General features: G+C 46.1%; 2 gene segments (V, D, J or C); one reads left to right on the plus strand and one right to left on the minus strand.

Moving 5' to 3' along the window:
• The first annotated feature begins 5,940 nt into the window (after window positions 1–5,940).
• Window positions 5,941–13,762, plus strand: LOC125444338. The segment is given in 7 exon segments: window positions 5,941–5,998; window positions 7,532–7,858; window positions 8,047–8,361; window positions 9,703–10,029; window positions 10,219–10,533; window positions 11,796–11,965; window positions 13,279–13,762. Coding segments are annotated over 7 exon segments (1,521 nt in total).
• Window positions 13,763–16,809: 3,047 nt separating this feature from the next.
• Window positions 16,810–21,368, minus strand: part of LOC125444339 — a 12,897-nt gene continuing 8,338 nt past the window's right edge. Inside the window, 2 exon segments of the C gene segment in view lie at window positions 16,810–17,116; window positions 18,653–18,780. Of these exon segments, the coding sequence occupies window positions 17,108–17,116; window positions 18,653–18,780 (137 nt within the window).

A 21,368-nucleotide genomic window follows, 5' to 3' on the forward strand; every position in this document is an offset into this window, starting at 1 on the left:
TGGCCGTGTTCTAGTAGCATTTTCTCCTGACGTTTCGCCTGCATCTGAAGATGCCAGCTTCTGAAGATGCCAGCCCCGGATGCAGGCGAAACGTCAGGAGAAAATGCTACTAGAACATGGCCGTACAGCCCGGAAACCACACAGCACCCCAGTGATTCTGGCCGTGAAAGCCTTCGACAATACATTCACCATAAACTATCTGTGACTTCATGATACTTTCTGCCACCACTGCGTTTTAATTTTGGGGTTTTGGGGGGATTCAAATTTGCCTTCAGCTGCAAGGGAATGGTGAGGTGCAATTGTGTTCTTAACAAGGCAACAAATAACGTCATTGACTTGGACAAGGGCAACGGATGAAGGGACAACAGTCAATTGTAAGTGGTAACCGGTTTGGGCTGCTGAATTTCCATAAAAATGGCCGAATGAAGGTTGCAGCACCTTCCTTGGGAAGAGATTCCATTGAAAGGGGAGGGAAATTAAGCTAAGTTTAGCCTGCGCCTCAGCCTTTCAAAGCCGTGGCACAGATGCACAGTCATTATAAGAACATAAGAACATAAGAACTAGCCTGCTGGATCAGACCAGAGTCCATCTAGTCCAGCACTCTGCTACTCGCAGTGGCCCACCAGGTGCCTTTGGGAGCTCACATGCAGGAGGTGAAAGCAAGGGCCTGCTGCTGCTGCTGCTCCTGAGCACCTGGTCTGCTAAGGGCTTCTTGTAGGTACAAGTCCACAAAGACAACTACGCATCACTATGACTGTGGTGCTGACTTACACATATGAAATTACCATCAAAAGCAAACACCACAGACAGAGCTTTGCCATCTCTTCAACTCGCTTTGGTGCTTCAGGGTTTGTTCCCAGGGAGGGTCACCAAAGCCCAGGCCTGAACTCTGAAGGAAATAGGCAGGGACGGAGCGAAGGGGGAAAGCGCCCAGTGAACTGGTGCGTCCTTCACCCCTGCCACACCCCTGTCCGCTATCATCCCATCCCGGAACGCCCCCATCCTGCCCTGGAACTCCCCCGCCACACCCTCGGAACGCCCTCTCCACACCCCCGCAGGGGCGCGCGCCCGGTGCGTTGTGCACCCCGCCACCCCCTTGGAGCTATGCCTCTGGAAATAGGTACTTCATGAATTGATGTGCTACTGGAGGTTCGTCTACTGAAAAGCACAGAGTTCTCTGAACTTGGGCTACAAATGGGATAATCGGGGAGCGTAGTTCATAATTCCTGCGACCTAGCTCAGACCCACCTAGGTCTGTGTGAGGTATTGCTAGTCTCATTTGCTGAAACTTAGTCACTATCTCTACCCTTTGGGATTCTCAAAATTCAGCTCTATCAGCTTCTTGTAACAGCTGCCCAGCACGGATTCATTCCCTTCTACTAGCCACAAAGGAAAGAGTCACCTGTGGTCCTGGTTGCTCGTCACCTTGTTTGGCTCATGAAGAATGTCTTCCCTTCACTTGCTAATGAGCCTGAGGGAATCCTTTTGCTTCATCCAGGTAATTTGGGGCCTTTACAGCCATCTTCCGTTGCTCCTCTGTCTTGTTTCTTCTTTTGCTGTTCCTAACTGCAGTTTCTCCACAGACATACCCAAACCTCAAGCTCCTACCGTTGCCCTCCTCCAGTCAATAGACCCAGAGAAGAAAATTGTCATACTGCACTGTGTCGCCTCTGACTACTAGCCTGGAAAAATGGCCATCTATTGGAAGGGTAGTCTACGAAGAAAGGATGTAAAATTCACAGAACAAAAAATGGCAAATGGAAGATACACGGCCAGCAGCCAACTGGAGATCACCATTTCTCAGTGGCAAGAAGTGGACAGCAATGCTTGTGAGGTGGTGCACAAGGAATCAAACTCCAAGTCTCTCAAGAGAGTCTCCAGAAAAGGTGAAGTGGGATAACACATTCACAACCACACACCACGCAGCCAGAATCTCTGTGCTGCGTTTCCCCGTTAGAACTGCGGGCACTGTTTCAAAATTAAGTAAGCTGGTAAAGATAGAACTGGCCAGGTGACCACTCTGAGAATTGACATGGCCTTCTTGAAATGAAGCAGGTCTGGTTCTGATCTGTAACTGGATTTGAGACTTTCTTGGATCTCAAAGAACTCTGTGCTTTCAGTTCTATAATAAAAGGAAGGCAAGATAAAAATGGATGGATGGATGGATGGATGGATGGATGGATGGATGGATGGATGGATGGATGGATGGATGGATGGATGGATGGATGGATGGATGGATGGATGGATGGATGGATGGATGGATGGATGGATGGATGGATGGATGGATGGATGGATGGATGGATGGATGGATGGATGGATGGATGGATGGATGGATGGATGGATGGATGGATGGATGGATGGATGGATGGATGGATGGATGGATGGGGTTCAGGCAAGGGCTGGGGCTCACGCTCAGTTTCGGCTTATGTTGAGTTCTAGGGCACAATCCAAGGAATTGGCAGTAGTCAGTTTCAGTTGTCATGTTTGTGTTACATTTTTGGGAACAATTTATGACTGAATAAATTAAATTTTAAAAAGTTAGGGTTAGGGTTCATGCAAGGGCAGGGGCTCAGGCTCGAGTTAAGCTTACGCTGAGTTCTAGGGCACAATCCAAGAAATAGGCAGTGGTCAGTTTTAGGTTTTGGGTTTGTGTTACATTTTTGGGAAAAAAATTATGAATGAATAAATTAAATTTTAAAAAATAAGGGGAGGGACAGGGGTTGAGGCTCGGACAAGGGCAGGGGTTCAGGCTCGGGTTCGGCTATCGTTGAGTTCTAGGGCACAATCCAAGAAATAGGCAGTAGTCAGTTTCAGGTTTTGGGTTTGTGTTACATTTTTTGGGGGAAAATTATGACTGAATAAATTAAATTAAAAATAATAAGTTAGGGTTAGGGTTAAGGCAAGGGCAGGGGCATGGGTAGGGGCTCCCACTCAGGTTAGTGTTGCGTTAAATTCTAAATCGCAGACCAACACAAACTGTGTTGTCAGAATTAGATTTGGGATTAGCCTTAGAGTTAGGGAAAAATCTGACCAAATTAGATATAATTTTTAAAAGGCGAGGGTTAGGGTTAAGCCTATAGCAGTGGTTCAGGCTTGGGTTGGGCTATCGTTGAGTTCTAGGGCACAATCCAAGAAATAGGCCCAGGCATCCCGCCCAACCTCCCAGGTGCCCCGCCCAATCTCCCAGGCGTCCCTACCAATGGCCCAGGCATCCCACCCAACAGTCCAGGCATCCTGCCCAAACTCCGAGGTGACTGGACAAACCTCCCAGGCATCCTGGCCAACCTCCCAGGCATCCTGGCCAACCTCCCAGGCATCCAGCCCAAAGGCCGAGGTGTCCCTCCCAACCTACAAGGGGTCCCACCCAACCTCCCAGGCATCACACCTAAAGGCCCAGGAGTTTGGGCAGGACGCCTGCGAGGTTGGGCGGGATGCCTCGGAGGTTTGTCTGGACACTTGGGTGCGTGGGCAGGACGCCTGGGAGTTTGGGCGGGAGGATTGCAAGAATCCATACAAAAAGGATGCAATAACCTCGATTACACAATATGATTAAGAAGGAATGAGGCACTGATGAAGAGCAACAAAAAGCCAAAATAACGCGTGCTGCTTTTGCAACTATCGTTCCTATGGAGATATGACATTTCCTCGGAAGCATTGGTATTGCAAGATATCTTTTCTATGGTAACAATACGTTCATAGAAGAAAGAGGCGATACCTCTTTAAGACAGACAGAACGGACATATAGCAACGGACCTCATTATATATTTGGCAATTACATTGCATAGAGAAGAATTACAACGAATAGAAAACAACGGTTTGCAAGTTTATTGACTGTGTTGTAAGAGGAAAATCTATCCTCAAATCGAATTGTTATAAACAAATGTATGGTCTGTAACTGACAACAGGTGATGTTTGGGCTTCGAGAGATGATAACGCTTTGATATCTGCAATTGCAAAATGAGAGATTGATATATGGTCAGCAATATTGCTTTTTAATGTGTTTGTATATTAGACTAAGGTGTTCTTTAGCAATAAGATTATAGAGAAAGCCACTTAGCAACAAATGTGCGTTGCGTTTTCATTCGGTCCATAGCTACACTGGTCTAGGCTCGTTCGCACAACCTGTTCAACCTCCGAGGAGTCCCGCCCATCCTCCCAGGTGTCCTGCCCAACCTCCCATGCGTCTTACCCAACCTCCCAGGCTTCCCCCTCAAAGAACAAGCTGACCCGGCCAACCTCCCAGCCGTCCTGCCCAAACACACAGGCATCCTGCACAACCTCCCAGGTGTCCAGCCAATCCTGCCCAGGCTTCCCGCCCATCCTCACAGGCATCCTGCCCAATGGCCCAGGTGTCCGGCCAATCCTCCCAGGCTTCCCGCCCAACCTCACAGGCATCCTGCCCAATGGCCCAGGTGTCCGGCCAATCCTCCCAGGATTCCCGCACAACCTCCCAGGCATCTTGCCCAATGGCCCAGGTGTCCGGCCAATCCTCCCAGGCTTCCCGCCCAACCTCCCAGGCATCCTGCCCAATGACCAAGGTGTCCGGCCAATCCTCCCAGGCTTCCCACCCAACCTCCCAGGCATCCTGCCCAATGACCCAGGTGTCCGGCCAATCCTCCCCAGGCTTCCCGCCCAACCTCCCAGGCATCCTGCCCAATGGCCCAGGTGTCCGGCCAATCCTCCCAGGCTTCCCGCCCAACCTCACAGGCATCCTGCCCAATGGCCCAGGTGTCCAGCCAATCCTCCCAGGCATCCCGCCCAACCTCCCAGGCATTCCACCCAACCTCCCAGGCATCCCACCCAACCTCCCAGGCATTCCACCCAACCTCCCAGGCATCCCACCCAACCTCCCAGGCATCCCACCCAACCTCTTACAATACTACACATATCTCATCACCCTACAACATACTCAAGGTGACTAAACGATGTCTTCTTCACTCGGTCCTATGTCTTCGTCCCTATAGGTACTTGGACGGGACCTCTTCTTTGAATATAATCAATCACTTATCAATAGCTGCGTATACTGCATTCCAGTCAGTAGCAGTAGGTCTATATGGCAATGCGGACCGGTCTGAGCCAAGTCCGTCAATTAAATATCCAATAATAAACGGGTTGCGCTACTGTAACCATTTTCGATAGATTCTTCTTCAGATTACAATTCTTCAATCTTAATCGGGATCTGTGCAATATTTATATAAATATATATTCAATAAATTATTTTAAAATATCATTTCATACATTATTAATATTTATACATAAAATCATGATGAACAATTTTATTATAAATACTTTTAAATACTTTAAAAATACTTTTATACACTTACAATTACTCAAGGTGACTTCCTCACATCCATTCAGTTTCCCTTCTAATAGGGCTTGTTCCTAACCTCATTGTTTAATGCTTACTGCACTTCCACTTCTCAGCTGTATCTAATTAGCTGTCTCTTAAAGGGATATACCCAACCTCCCAGGCATCCCACCCAACCTCCCAGGCATCCCACCCAACCTCCCAGGCATCCCACCCAACCTCCCAGGGATCCCTCCCAACCTCCCAGGCATCCCACCCAACCTCCCAGGCACCCCGCCCAACCTCCCAGGCATCCCGCCCAACCTCCCAGGCATCCCGCCCAACCTCCCAGGCATCCCGCCCAACCTCCCAGGCATCCCACCCAACCTCCTAGGGATCCCTCCCAACCTCCCAGGCATCCTACATAACCTCCCAGGCAAGGGAGGCGTCCGGTCACCCAGGTAGGCTTCCGGACACGAAGGGGGACCATCCGGACAAGCAGGGGGGCCTCCCAGGCATCCCGCCCATCTTTGGGCGGGACGCCTGGGAGGTTGTGCAGGACGCCTTGTAGATTGGGCGGGACACCTGGTAGTTTGGGCAAGACTTGGAGGTTGGGCGGGCCACCTGAGTCTTTGGGAGGGATTTTGGGCGGGATGCCTGGGAGTTTGGGCAGGACTCCTTGGAAGATTAAGAAGATCTTACATTCTGTTGGTAAATTAAAATGTCAAGGTAAATCTAATCTGGAGGAACCGGGTTTGATTCCCAGCTCTGCCGCCTGAGCTGTGGAGGCTTATCTGGGGAATTCAGATGAGCCTGTGCACTCCCACACATGCCAGCTGGGTGACCTTGGGCTAGTCACAGCTTCTCGGAGCTCTCTCAGCCCCACCTACCTCACAGGGTGTTTGTTGTGAGGGGGGAAGGGCAAAGAGATTGTCAGCCCCTTTGAGTCTCCTGCAGGAGAGAAAGCGTGGATATAAATCCAAACTCCTCCTCCTCTTCCTCTTCCTCTTCCTCTTCCTCTTCCTCTTCCTCTTCCTCTTCCTCTTCTTCTTCTTCTTCTTCTAAATGGCATTTAAAATCTGGCAAGAGACAGAAGCCAAGTCTAGTAGAGGAAAGAATTCTTCTGGGTATCTATAGACTGCTTTCCCCTCACCACTGACAGGACATATATTAGGATACTGCAGCTTCCAGACTGGGTGACATTTCTTAATAAATTTGTATCTATTAACAAGATGTTTGTCCCACCTGTCTGCCTCTGTGGAACCACCAAGGTGGCCAACTATTTACTTATTAACAGGGCTTTTACACCAAACATAGATGTCTGTCTAGCCAGTGTGGTATAGTGGTTAAGAGCAGGTGCACTCTAACCTGGAGAACTGGGTTTGATTCCCCACTCCGCTACTTGAGCGGTGTAGAGGCTGATCTGGGGGACCAGATTAGCTTATGCAACACATGCCAGCTGGGTGACCTTGGACTAGTCACTGTTTATCGGAGCTCTCTCAGCCCCACCTACCTCACAGGGTGTTGGTTGTGAGGGGGGAAGGGAAAGGAGATTTTGAGTCTCCTTACAGGGGAGAAATGGAGGATATAAATCCGAAGTAGTAGTAGTAGTAGTAGTAGTAGTAGTAGTAGTAGTAGTAGTAGTAGTAGTAGTAGTAGGAGGAGGAGGAGGAGGAGGAGGAGGAGGAGGAGGAGGAGGGCGGCGGCGGCGGCGGCGGCGGCGGCGGCAACACCTGGTAAATTGGGCGGGACTACTACTACTACTACTACTACTATTACTACTACTACTACTACTACTACTACGCTTTTAACTTTTGTTAAAAGAGTAGTAGTAGTAGTCGTCGTAGTCGTCGTCGTCCCGCCCAATTTACCAGGTGTCGTCCTCCTCCTCCTCCTCCTCCTCCTAATACTACTACTACTACTACTACTACTACTACTACTCTTTTTACAAAAGTTACTCTTGCTCTGGCAAATAGAGCACATGAACACATAAAGGTGCCTTACACTGAATTAGATCGTCAAAGTCTGCATTGTCCAATCAGACTGGCAGTGGGCCTTAGGGGTCTCTAGTTAAGGTCTCTCCAGGGACATAGGGTACAGTCTTTCACATCACCTACAGCCCGATCCTTACTGGAGATGCCAAGGACTGAACACATTGTGTTTATAGTCATGATGAAATCCTGGCAGATTTGGGAACTGATGGCAAACACTCTTCAAACCAATAATGATTATTTATTTTTCAAGGAATGGTCTCACCTCCCACCAACTCAAGCGTTGTATATTTGCAACCCCCGCCCTTTGAAGACCTCTTCATAAACAACAGTGCAACTCTAACGTGCGTGGCACCACTTGCTGATACAAGAATGAATTGGACAGTCATTTGGCTTATGGATGGACAACCTGCCAACACGCAAGCTGTGGCCACAGAAGTCTTGAGTAACATCACCAGCACTGCCTGGATCCATAGCCAGTTGGTGGTGAGCCTGACTCAATGGAAAGCCACCACAAAGTTCATCTGTAGCATTTCTACTGGATTGGGAGAAGTCAAGCAGTTCTACGAGCGAAGGAATGGTGAGCTTCCATAAATAATTCTGGGAATTAAAGTTGGGTAATAAGAATGCTGTTGGAGATCTTTATCCGCTTCCCCTCACGGTTCTCGGGGATCCCTGGGAAAGAATGATTGCTTAGGCAAGATAAATATGAAAGATTGATTCTCCTTTTTCGCTCCCATTATTGTGTTTCCACACTTCCTACGACAGGCACCATGAAGCCTCCAAAAGTCTACCTCCAGCAACAGACCTCCCAAGAAGACCTAAATGTAACCCTACTCTGTGCAGCCACGGATTTCTACCCGGGGGAGGTTTTTATGAAATGGCAAGAGGAGAACACGACGGCGCCGCTGGCGTGCCCTGAGGCTCACGACTTGAAATGTGACCATGAAAGAGAAAGATGCTCTCTATTCAGCATCCTCGAAGTCCCCAGAAGACAATGGATGACGGGAATCTCCTACACGTGTCTTGTGGCTCACGTCTCCTCCGCAAACATCATCATTAGAAGAGCCAGTTCTCATTCTGGTAAAAAAAAATACATAGCACCAGATATATTCCTTCATTACGACAGTTTGGGCTCTTTTCCTCGACTCCTTTCTCCTGTTCTCCTCCATCGCTCAATGTAGCATTCCTCCCACGTTGTGTCTCTGCTCTTATGTATATTGTTCATTTATATTAAACGAATACTCCAAGGGATATTGATGTCATTTTTGAATGGCAAAAAAACATACTGCCAAATGCTCTTGGAAGACTGAGGATCTTGGGTAAGGTGAATGTTTCACTGACTGACCTTCCATTTAAAAAAAAAATACTGGTTACTGGGGGGGGACAAACAGCACTGAAGAGGCTGTTTCTTTCGTATCATGGCAGTGGTTATCCCAGAAGCATGTGAGCAGCAACTGTGGGTGCTGGGCGATGTGTTTCCGCACTCCTACATTCCTGCTTGGACTACTCATAGTTCTTTGGAACTCTCTCAGCCCCACCTGCCTCGCAAGGTGTCTGTTGTGGGGAGAGGAAGGGAAAGGAGCTTGTAGGCCACCTTGAGTCTCCTTGCAGGAGAGAAAGGTGGGAGATAAATCCAAACTCTTCTTCTTCTTCTTCTTCTTCTTCTTCTTCTTCTTCTTCTTCTTCTTCTTCTTCTTCTTCTTCTTCTGAATTTTTGGTCTGAGGCTATGGGCAGAGGTAAGATCCAGCAGGTTCTCACAGGTTCCTGAGAGTAGGTTACTAATTATTCGTGTGTGCCGAGAGGGGGGTTACTAATTGGTGATTTTACCACGTGATTTTTGCCTTAGTTAGGCCCCTCCTCTCAGCAGTAGCGCGCAGAACTTGAAGCAGTCTAGCAGGAGGTGCACTTGGACTAGTCACTGTTTATGGGAGCTCTCTCAGCCCCACCTACCTCACAGGGTGTTGGTTGTGAGGGGGGAAGGGAAAGGAGATTTTGAGTCTCCTTACAGGGGAGAAATGCATGATATAAATCCATAGTAGTAGTAGTAGTAGTAGTAGTAGTAGTAGTAGTAGTAGTAGTAGTAGTAGTAGTAGTAGTAGTAGTAGTAGTAGTCTTCTTTTTACAAAAGTTACTCACTTGCTCTGGCAAATAGAGCACATGAACACATAAAGGTGCCTTACACTGAATTAGATCGTCAAAATCTGCATTGTCCAATCAGACTGGCAGTGGGTCTTAGGGGTCTCTAGTTAAGGTCTCTCCAGGGACATAGGGTACGGTCTTTCACATCACCTACCAGCCGATCCTTATTGGAGATGCCAAGGACTGAACACATTGTCTTTATAGTCATGATGAAATCCTGGCAGATTTGGGAACTGATGGCAAACCCTCTTCAAACCAATAATGATTATTTATTTTTCAAGGAATGGTCTCACCTCCCACCAACTCAAGCGTTGTATATTTGCAACCCCCGCCCTTTGAAGACCTCTTCATCAACAACAGTGCAGCTCTAACGTGCATGGCGCCACTTGCTGATACAAGGATGAATCTGACAGTCATTTGGCTGATGGATGGACAACCTGCCAACACACAAGCTGTGGCCACAGAAGTCTTGAGTAACATCACCAGCACTGCCTGGATCCATAGCCAGTTGGTGGTGAGCCTGACTCAATGGAAATCCACCACAAAGTTCATCTGTAGTATTTCTACTGGATTGGGAGAAGTCAAGCAGTTCTACGAGCGAAGGAATGGTGAGCTTCCACACATAATTCTGGGAATTAAAGTTGGGTAATAAGAATGCTGTTGGAGATCTTTATCCCCTTCCCCTCATGGTTCTCGGGGATCCCTGGGAAAGAATGATTGCTTAGGCAAGATAAATATGAAAAGATTGATTCTCCTTTTTCGCTCCCATTATTGTGTTTCCACACTTTCTACGACAGGCACCATGAAGCCTCCAAAAGTCTACCTCCAGCAACAGACCTCCCAAGAAGACCTAAATGTAACCCTACTCTGTGCAGCCACAGATTTCTACCCGGGGGAGGTTTTTATGAAATGGCAAGAGGAGAACACGACGACGCCGCTGGCGTGCCCTGAGGCTCACGACTTGAAATGTGACCATGAAAGAGAAAGATGCTCTCTGTTCAGCATCCTCGAAGTCCCCAAAAGACAATGGATGACGGGGATCTCCTACACGTGTCTTGTGGCTCACGTCTCCTCCGCAAACATCATCATTAGAAGAGCCAGTTCTCATTCTGGTAAAAAAAAAAAATACACATAGCACCAGATGAATTCCTTCATTACGACAGTCTGGGCTCTTTTCCTCGACTCCTTTCTCCTGTTCTCCTCCATTGCTCAATGTAGCATTCCTCTCACGTGGTGTCTCTGTTCTTATGTATATTGTTCATTTATATTAAATGAATACTCCAAGGGATATTGATGTCATTCTCGAATGGCAAAAAAACATACTGCCAAATGCTCTTGGAAGACTGAGGATCTTGGGTAAGGTGAATGTTTCACTGATTGACCTTCCATTTAAAAAAAAATACTAGTTACTGGGGGGGACAAACAGCACTGAAGAGGCTGTTTCTTTCGTATCATGGCAGTGGTTATCCCAGAAGCATGTGAGCAGCAACTGTGGGTGCTGGACGATGTGTTTCCGCACTCCTACATTCCTGCTTGGACAAGTCCTAGTTCTTTGGAACTCTCTCAGCCCCACCTCCCTCGCAAGGTGTCTGTTGTGGGGAGAGGAAGGGAAAGGAGCTTGAAGGCCACCTTGAGTCTTCTTACAGGAGAGGAAGGTGGGAGATAAATCCAAACTCTTCTTCTTCTTCTTCTTCTTCTTCTTCTTCTTCTTCTTCTTCTTCTTCTTCTTCTTCTTCTTCTTCTTCTTCTTCTTCTTCTTCTTCTTCTTCTTCTTCTTCTTCTTCTTCTTCTTCTTCTGAATTTTTGGTCTGAGGCTATGGGCAGAGGTGGGATCCAGCAGGTTCTCACAGGTTCCCGAGAGTAGGTTATTAATTATTTGTGTGTGCCGTGAGGGGGTTACTAATTGGTGACTTTGTCACGTGATTTTTGCCTTAGTGACGCCCCTCCTCTCAGCAGTAGCGCGCAGAACTTGAAGCAGTCTAGCAGGAGGTGCACCGGCATGAGTGGCAGCCTGCGCCTGTGTGGACTCGTTTCCCCCCCCCCCAAGGACCGGAGCTGCATCCTTGCCACAGCCCTGCCCATGAATGCCCCGCCCTGGAATGCCCAGCCACGCCCCATCAAGCCCCGCCCATCCCCATTGGCGCTACGCCACAGTTTGAATCCCACCACCATGGGAACCTGTTACGAAAATTTTTGGATCCCACCACTGGCTATGGGGTTTTTTCGACCACCAAAGATTAGCGGATAACGCCTCTGGAGATTTCCCTCTGTCTCTTGTTCTATCATCCTTATTGTTGGTGTTTTGGCTTGTTTCTCTCTTTGCTTATTGTTTGTCTTCACGGAATCACCTCTTCATCTCACCCCATTTGTACAGTGTTCTGGGACTATGCTGTGACAAGCGCTGAAATCTGCGGCATTTGCAACGAAACAGAAGAGGAATACAGTCAACTAACTGAGATGGATGGTGCCTGGAACCGGGTCTCCACGTACTTGATCCTTTTTCTTCTTGCCCTCTTCTATGGGGGCCTGGTCACATTCTTCAAGGTAAAGAGCAGAAGAGAGTTTTGAGCCCTGTCACAGCAGTGCTGAACACATTTATTTTATTTTATTTATTATTGAACATAAGCATAAGCATAAGCATAAGCATTTTATTGTCATTGTGCACGCACAACGAAATTTACAGCAGCATTCCTCGATGCACACACACATAAGAACATAAGAACGAGCCAGCTGGATCAGACCAGAGTCCATCTAGTCCAGCTCTCTGCTACTCGCAGTGGCCCACCAGGTGCCTTTGGGAGCTCACATGCAGGATGTGAAAGCAATGGCCTTCTGCCGCTGCTGCTCCTGAGCACCTGGTCTGCTCAGGCATTTGCAATCTGAGATCAAGGAGGATCAAGATTGGTAGCCATAGATCGACTTCTCCTCCATAAATCTGTATTGAACTTATATACATTCAGAGAACACTATCTTTCTCGCTGCTAACCCATCCATTCATTCTGAATTCTCTAATTTTTTGACATTTATCTATCCAAAGAGCATGATTTGATTGATGGTGCAGAATGGTATGCTACAGTCGTGCAGTCCAAGTACTCAATCTCTAAGGACTTTTTTTCTGCTCCAAATATTAACCCTAAAAACAACTTTGTTAGCACTTGCTCATCAAGCGTCTAGACAAAATTAAATCTTTAGCATCATTCATTCATTCATTCATTCATTCATTCATTCATTCAATTTATATCCTGCCCTTCCCAACAAGGCTCAGGGCGGCGAACATCAGTAAACCAAATAAATAGTACAATAAAACATTATACAATTAGCCATATCAATTAAAACTTAGCAACGATTAAAAAAATATAAGGAGATGGCGATAAAACCCTACAATTTTTATTTCCATAAAAGTTAGAACATAAGAACTAGCCTGCTGGATCAGACCGGAGTCCATCTAGTCCAGCACTCTGCTACTCGCAGTGACCCACCAGGTGCCTTTGGGAGCTCACAGGCAGGAGGTGAAAGCAATGGCCTGCTGCTGCTCCCGAGCACCTGGTCTGCTAAGGCCTTTGCAATCTGAGATCAAGGAGGATCAAGATTGGTAGCCATAGATCGACTTCTCCTCCATCAATCTGTCCAAGCCCTTTTTAAAGCTATCCAGGTTAGTGGCCATCACCACCTCCTGTGGCAGCATATTCCATAGTTCTCACTTTCCTCTATTGGTTCTTACTTTAATGATGCTTAACCTTCAAATGAACTCCGTTTTCTCCGTCAACAGCTGGCCAGATGCTTGTGCCAGATCATTCAGGCAATGCAGAGCCAATCGTTTAATTTCTTTCTCCTTCCCACCCCTTCTGTTTTTCTAGGTGAAATAGCTGTCACTCTCAACTTCCAAGGAAGTATGACCCCCAGTTTTCCTTTCCGTGATAAACCTCTCAGATTTTCAATTCTACGTTCTATTTACTACCATTTCCAATGACTCTGCAATTCAACAAAGCATTAAGGATGGAAAGCATGAACACCAGTGATTCTGAGATCCTTTTGGCCCCGCTCACCATCATGGATGCGAAGGATTTTGCTTTATCCACGATCCCTCTTTTGCCGACCTCGTGGCACCGTTTCCCCCTGCTCTGTGTTGTCCTGAATTACGTTTCCAAGCTGCTCTGTTTCCATTTTCAAGAAGTGTTTTGAGACTTTATAGTATTGTATTAGCATTATACTGTGCTCTCTTGCTGCTTCTTTGTTCAGCATAATATGACTGTTCTTACAAAATTATGATTATCCACAAATATGTGGTACAGTTAGCTCTTCCACGTCACTGGGATTAGTGGCACAGTGCCATAGGTTGGGCACCCCTGCCTAGACTGATCTAGATGGCTTGTATGGTCTATTCTAGGGGTGGGCGACCTTTGGCGCTCCAGATGTTCACGGACTACAATTCCCATCAGCCCCTGCCAATTGGCCAGGCTGGCAGGAGCTGATGGTAATTGTAGTCTGTGAACATCTGGAGCACCATAGGTCGCCCACCCCGGGACTCTATTTCAACTCTACAATTATATGATACATATATTTCATGGGGGAAATTATTCTAAGCCCAGAGAAGTGCTCACTTCATCCCATCAGAAATGACAAATTGTACAGTTTAAGAACATAAGAACATAAGAAAGAGCCTGCTGGATCAGACCAGAGTCCATCTCGTCCAGCACTCTGCTACTCGCACTGGCCCACCAGGTGCCTTTGGGAGCTCACGTGCAGGATGTGAAAGCAATGGCCTTCTGCTGCTGCTGCTGTTCTACATAGTCATGTGAATTTCACATATCTGGTCCTATATAAGATAGCCATACTGGGGTCACTCCTAAATCTCTCATATGTGTACTGCATGAGACCATTCAGTCAATCTGAAAATGCTTTTGTCAGTCTCAAAAGTGGTATTTTATCTTTTAATCTTTGGATACATAGGCTAAAGGGATGATATGTATGTCTTTCTGTTTTTGGTCTTATTTACATATGAGAGTACTTCTTATAGCATCGTGATTCTTTCATATTTACTCGTTTCAAGAATGACTGGATTTTTTTAAAAAATAAAAATCTTAAAAGATAAACATGAGTGGTTTTTGGGTGAGACATAAGCTTTTCACTTGACGCCTGGAACAGAGAAACTTTTGCCTTCTCTTCAGTCAGAGGGCTGTTAAACCTATAAAGATTGGGTGTTGAAATAAATAGAGCCAGCATGGCGTACTGGTTAAGAGCAAAGAGTATAATCCTGAGAACCAGGTTTGATTCCCCTGCTCCTCCACATGAAGCCTACCGAGTGACCATGGGTCAGTCACAGACCTCTCAGAACTCTCTCAGCCCTTGGGGAGGCAGGCAATGGCAAACCACCTCTGAATGTCTCTTGCCTTGAAAACCCTACAGAATCACCATAAGTTGCCTATGACTGGATGACAGGCACCCCACCCAAACTCAGAGGCAATGGGATTCCTCCACAATGTGGTGTCAACTCTGCTGGCTCCAGTGGCACAGAGAGCAAGGAAAAGGCCCAACCCCCCACCCCCACCCCACTGCCAAAAATCCCCATAGGGCATACAGGACATATGCCACCAAAAGTGTGGTGTAAGTCTGACGGTCAGGGTGCCGTACTCCTGGCCCTAAACCCCCTCAGACTTACTAATGTCGGCTCTGCCCCTGGGAATGTCCTGGTCTGCCCTCCACCCCAAGCCAGAATACATTACGGATGCCAGCGCAGCCCTACCTAGACATCCAGGTTTTACCACAGCAGGGCTGATGGGTGGGTACTTTGGTGCACCAGCCACCTCTGCCAGGGCGAGTACGTCGGGTAGGGACCGTCACAAGGCCACACTGCAGATGGAGGCCAGTAGAGAAGCGGGGGTTCTTACAAGGCACAAATGGGCACCATCAGCATGTTCATGGCATTTCCAAAAGTGAGGTACTAACAGCATCTAGGTCTTGACCTCAATTTGTGCCTGGTAATATTTCTATCGACCAGGGGGAGTGGGTCCAAAGCAGGGGATCCCCCACCATCAGCAGGGATCTGGCAGCCCCAATCTTCGCTGTGTGACTGAAGGTAAGCTGTGTTCACACAAGAAAGTGTTTTAAAGCCATATGTTCATTATAATAGCATCCTGTTAAACAGAGCTTCTGACTGAAATATTGAAGAGTCATTATCAGAGTGATGCATGACCTCACTCCCTGACCTTTTGTGGTTTTCTTTACTGGCAGCCATTTTATAATTGGCTCTGCCTCTTGTGGCAGCCATTTTGTGGTCGCATCACCCTGTCAAAATCCCAAAAGATGCCCACAGGCTCAAAAGGTTGAGGTACCCCCGTGGTACTGTATGACTGTGGGGATTCGACAGAGGTTCTCTGGACCAAAGTAACAATATAAGGGAAGTCATGAATGATTTCGGCATCAAAAAAGGAGCTGTGCTTCAGATTTCTTATTGGAAAAGACATATCACAGTTCACATACCACAGTTTGCTTCAAATATCATGTTGCCTGCCCAATGTTAATCACAAATTTAATTTAGCAGGGTCTAATAAAATCTGAACCAAAAAAGAGAACAAACATGTTATTGCCAATCCGTTTTGGGATTCCCAAGCAAACAACCAAATATGACCATCATCATCTGTGAACCAACCTTGGCCTTTGGCTCAAAGTGGAAGCATCTGGCCCCAGGTGTTTGTGTAAACAGGACACATCTGTTCTTAAAATGACTCACCCAAACGCCGGTGCAGGCCTTTGGTTCTTCACCATATTACCATAAAAAGGAAATACCAGTAGAACACACACACCACAGATTTTGGCTGTCTTCAACTCGAATATCTGCTCTGAAAAATAATATGCTTTTAAAAAAGGGCATCTGTTGAACTTATCAATGGCAACATTCTTCTCAACATCTGGACTGGAGGAATTAAATCCCACACAACCGGTGAATTTCCTCCCACTCTTTCAATCCAGTTTGTGACAGTTACACCATTTTTTTTCTCAGTATCACACCTCAAACATACCATTAATTTATTTCCTTATTTTTTAAATAAAGATTTTGGGTTGACCATAAATCTTTCCCTGTTCCCACAAAGGACTAGTAGGTAGGAAGCTACAACGTTGAAACATATACTTGAAAGAGGCATGTCTTCATGAAATTTATACTCATTTTTAATTTCTTGTTCTTTTTTACCATAATTTCAGTGTCCTAATCCAATACACCCCTTATTGTCCCTGGCAGCAAAAGTAATTTGGGATTCATTGCCCATTAAATGTAAAAACTCAAGCAAATTAAAGTTTTGATTAAAAAAATCAACTTTATTGCAATATTACACTTGCAACCACAGTAAAAATAACAAACATTCTGGTGGGGATTTTGCAAATATCTATTGTACACATGAGTCTTTATGGCTTCACCCAATAACAGCTAGAATAAAATATGACGATCACAGAAATACATAGATAAAAAACAAAATTGCAGCATATAATTTGGGTGGATTTAAAATGTAAACAGGTAGCACAAATCTAGCTTAATACAGAATGAATGATAAGGCTATGAGATAAACCATGAGAATAATGCAATTTCTCCAGGTTGACCCTTTCACAAAAGAGAACAGAGAGGTATAAGTCCTTGATTAGAATGACAGGGCAGAATCTGACTGATCCATTGTCTGTAGACGGTTGTCATTTCTATTTTACCTGGAATGGAAGAAAAAAAGAATTAGTGTAGTTGCACAGGATGTGTACCATATAAGAAGAAGGAGAGGAGTTGAATTTCTACCCCCCTTTCTCTCCTGTAAGGAGGCTCTTGGTGACTTTCCCTTCCTCTCTCCACAACAGACACCTTGTGAGGCACGTGGGGCTGAGAGAGAGTTCTGAGAGAACTGTGAGTGGTCTAAGGTCACCTAGCCGACTCCATGTGGAGGAGCAGGGAAACAAATCCAGTCCATCAGATAAGAGTCCATCGCTCACGGAGAGGGATGAGGAATCGGACCCATTCCCTTTCAATGTCTCAGGCATCAGGTTCACCCGCACCCTTTGGTTAGAAAGAGGCCCTCCATGAGCACGATGACTCTTTACACAGCATAGATTAACGTGTTTTGGACCACTTTGATAGTTTCTATTTTGAATGGTGGTAGCTTTGGGCTATCTGCATCCTTCAAAAGCATAGGGTTGGATCCTCACAGGTTCTGCAAGAGGTATGGGTAAATGGTCATATAAACTACCCCAGTATTTATCTTTATATGATCATAAAGAGGCCCTCACCCTGATCTGGGTGGCCCAGGTTATTCTGATCTTGCCAGATTTCAGAAGCTAAGCAAGGTTGGCCCTGGTTAGTAACTGGATGGGAGAACCCCAAAGAACACCAGGGTTGCTTTGTAGAGGAAGGCAATGGTAGACCACGTCTGTTAGTCTCTTGCCCTGAAAACTCTACTGGGTTGCAATAAGTTAACTGCAACTTGATGACACATTACACACGTAAAGGTGACCTTATTATCTAGACTTTCTATTTGAAAAGAAAAATTAGTGGCATGATGATTTCTTGAAGCGGACTCCAAAAAAGAAACACCAGGTTGTGTTATGAGAGAAGAATAGGTTGATTTATATCCCCCCTTTCTTCTCCTGTAAGAAGACCTCAAAGGGGCTTACAAACTCCTTGTTTTCTCTCAGTTTTTCTCTTCAAACACCCTGTCAGCCTGAGAGAGCTCTGAAGAACTGTAGACTCATTCAGCAGTCACTAGTTGGAAGATGTGGGAGGGCATTGTTGGAGCCTGAATTTTCATGTTAAGCCTCCACAGCTCAAGTGGCAGAGTGGGGAATCAAACCCGGTTCCTCCAGATTAGAGTACACCTGCTCTTAACCACTATATAACTGCTGCTCCATTGCAGGAAGGCAGTGGTAAACCACTTCTGTTAGTCTCTTGCCCTGAAAACCCTACTGAGTTGCAATAAGTCAGCTGCAACTTGATGGCACTTTACACACATAAAGGTGACCTTATTCTCTAGACTATATTAGAAAAGAAAAATTACTGGCATGATGATTTCTTGAAGCGGATCACAAAAAGTGTGTCTGCTTTCGGAATATGACCCGGCCAATCCTGGGAAGATGACTAGGAACGATGGTTGGCTTTGGTCTCCATTCTCTCTTCTGCAAGTACGTGACTATTGGACCATAGTTTGTAAAGCTAAGTCCTAGAACTATCCCACCAGCTCCTTCCCATCCCATTCATTTTACCTTGATGACAGTCACGGTGGCGCCATAGAAAATGCTCACGAGGAAGAGGATGATGAAAGTGGAAAGGATGGATGAGAGGTTTAGGAGTCCTTCGTCGTCAACGATGTCTACAATCCCAACGAGGTAAGCTTTGGATGATGAACAGAAATCAGTTCCTTTAGGAGTCAAGAAAGAAAAGAGACGCGTCAATGTAGTTGACAGAAAACACAACAGATGGGAATATAGTAAGGGGGAAGGCAAGAAAAACGAGCGGGAAGGGACTTTTTTTTATAGACAACAGTGGCATAGGAGGTTAAGAGCTCGTGTATCTAATCTGGAGGAACTGGGTTTGATTCCCAGCTCTGCCGCCTGAGCTGTGGAGGCTTATCTGGGGAATTCAGATTAGCCTGTACACTCCCACACACGCCAGCTGCGTGACCTTGGGCTAGTCACAGTTCTTCGGAGCTCTCTCAGCCCCACCTACCTCACAGGGTGTTTGTTGTGAGGGGGGAAGGGCAAGGAGATTGGAAGCCCCTTTGAGTCTCCTGCAGGAGAGAAAGGGGGGATATAAATCCAAACTCTTCTCTTCTTCTTCTTCTTAAATAACAAGGATGCCAACAGTTAAACATGAATGATGTCAACAGGGCTGGATTTAGATGAAGAGAGGCCCCAGGTGATCCCGTTTGTAAGGCACCTCCCAAACCCCCACCCTCACGACTAGAGGACGATGTAAGTGTGTATTTATTGCCATCTGTTTAACTTATTGGTTAGGGTGCTTATATTATATTGTATTTATCTATTTTAATTGGTTTTATAGTGAGATGATGAGAGGTTTAGGAGTCCTTCATCATCAACGATGTCTACAATCCCATCAAGGTAAGCTTTGGATGATAAACAGAAATCAGTTTCTTTAGAAGTCGAGAAAGAACGGAGAAGCTTTAATGTAGTTGACAGAGAACACAACAGACGGGAATACAGTAAAGCCGTCTTCATCATACCAGTGTAGCCACTGGTGTAAATATTGCAAGGGGTTGAATTGCGAACAGCTGTTAAAAGGCCATGGATTGGACCCTATCAGCTTTTACGGAGACCTCAAAGAGAAGAAGAGTAATCCTGCCCAACTGCCCTTCTGACTGTGACCACTTTTCATTTGGTCTGTTGGCCAAGGGGGCCACATAATTGCTGGCATAGCCTTGGAGGGATCAAATGGGGCTCCTCCTTGCCTCAAGGAGAAATGGGTAGGATCCAACCCTGTTTTGCCTCCATTTCACAGTCAGTTATCTTCTTCCCTACTCTCAGTATATATACACTGACTGAGACTTCACTTCATGCATCTGATAAAGGGGTCTCTAGCCCATGAACGTTTTTGCTCCGATAAATCTGTCAAGGACGACAAGATGGCTTTTTTTGCAGTAATATCTTAACGACTCCAATGGACCAATGGAATTTGCAGCCATGGAAGGACAACAGAAGTTGAGTAGTAGAATCCTGTAGTGCTGGTACACTGGAGGTTGGAGGCATTTCTCACGTCCTTTATATTGCCACAAGATTACATTGAGCTAGGGATTCTTGAACTTAGATATTTTAATTGTTGATGCTTCTTGTTTTATTCAGTATTATTATTCCGTATTACTCCCTTTGAGAGGAAGTGATTGTATAATTCTGTGTATACACACAAACACACACGGATTCCGCACGGCATAAATATAACTTCCTTAAGAGGTTATAAAAAGATCTGTTTGGGCATTTTGTGTTCCCATAGCATGGGAGAACAGAAGTGTCAGAAATTTGGTAGCCGTTGTGATCTAGATGGTCCTTGGGAAGGAACTCTGTGACTCGATTGTGCGGGCTTCTTTCAAGCTGAAAGCAAAGTATAGTATAGAACTTACTGATACAGCCTGATCAGAGAAGGAGGGGAAAATGGCGGTGAAATTATTTCTGGCGGGCAGCTAAACGAGCAAAATTAGCAAGGACCCTTAAAGGTTAAGAAAATGGATTCCAACCTAAGCCTTCATGAGTCAGAGGTCACTGTCAAATACCGGAATCTTGTTTAATAGTGATGGAATAAGCGAGAGATGGCTCATACTTGGGGTGATCTTTGAACATATGGCAACAAAGCTGTGTTATACTGAGCCAGGCCATTCGCCCCCTTAACTCAGTATTGCCCACTCTGATTGGCAGCAGCTCTAACTCGCTGATGGAGACCCTTTAATTGGAGATGCCGAGAACTGAACCTGGGACTATGTCCCCCAAATGTGTGAGTTTCTTTTGTGTTGCATTCAAGGGTTTCTTTCAAAACCTAACCCAGCAAACTGAACTCCACACAATGTAGGTATTTATCTTCTGGGAGGGATTTAGTGCTGAATTTGTAGCCTGAGAGTATCTTAGTATATCAGCTGTTGTTACAACTGGAGTGAGGTTTAGGAGTGAGATTAATGGCTGAACAGAGCTTCTCTTCAGCCTAGCATTCAATCTACTTATTTGTCGTATTTGTGTGTGTGTTTATGCTCATGATGGTCTTTCCCTATGTGAAGCCCCATGGATTCTATCAAGTGCCAGTGTGGTGCAACGGTTAAGAGTGGCTAACTGTAATCTGGAGAACCATGTTCGATTCTCCTCCACGTGAAGCCTGTTGCGTGACCTTAGGCCAGTCACAGTTCTCTCAGAACTCTCTCAGCCCATGTGGAGGTAGCCAATGGCAAACTACCTCTGAACGTCTCTTGCCTTGAAAACTCTG

Source organism: Sphaerodactylus townsendi, linkage group LG15, assembly GCF_021028975.2.
Source record: "Sphaerodactylus townsendi isolate TG3544 linkage group LG15, MPM_Stown_v2.3, whole genome shotgun sequence".
Taxonomy (NCBI): Eukaryota; Metazoa; Chordata; class Lepidosauria; order Squamata; family Sphaerodactylidae; genus Sphaerodactylus; species Sphaerodactylus townsendi.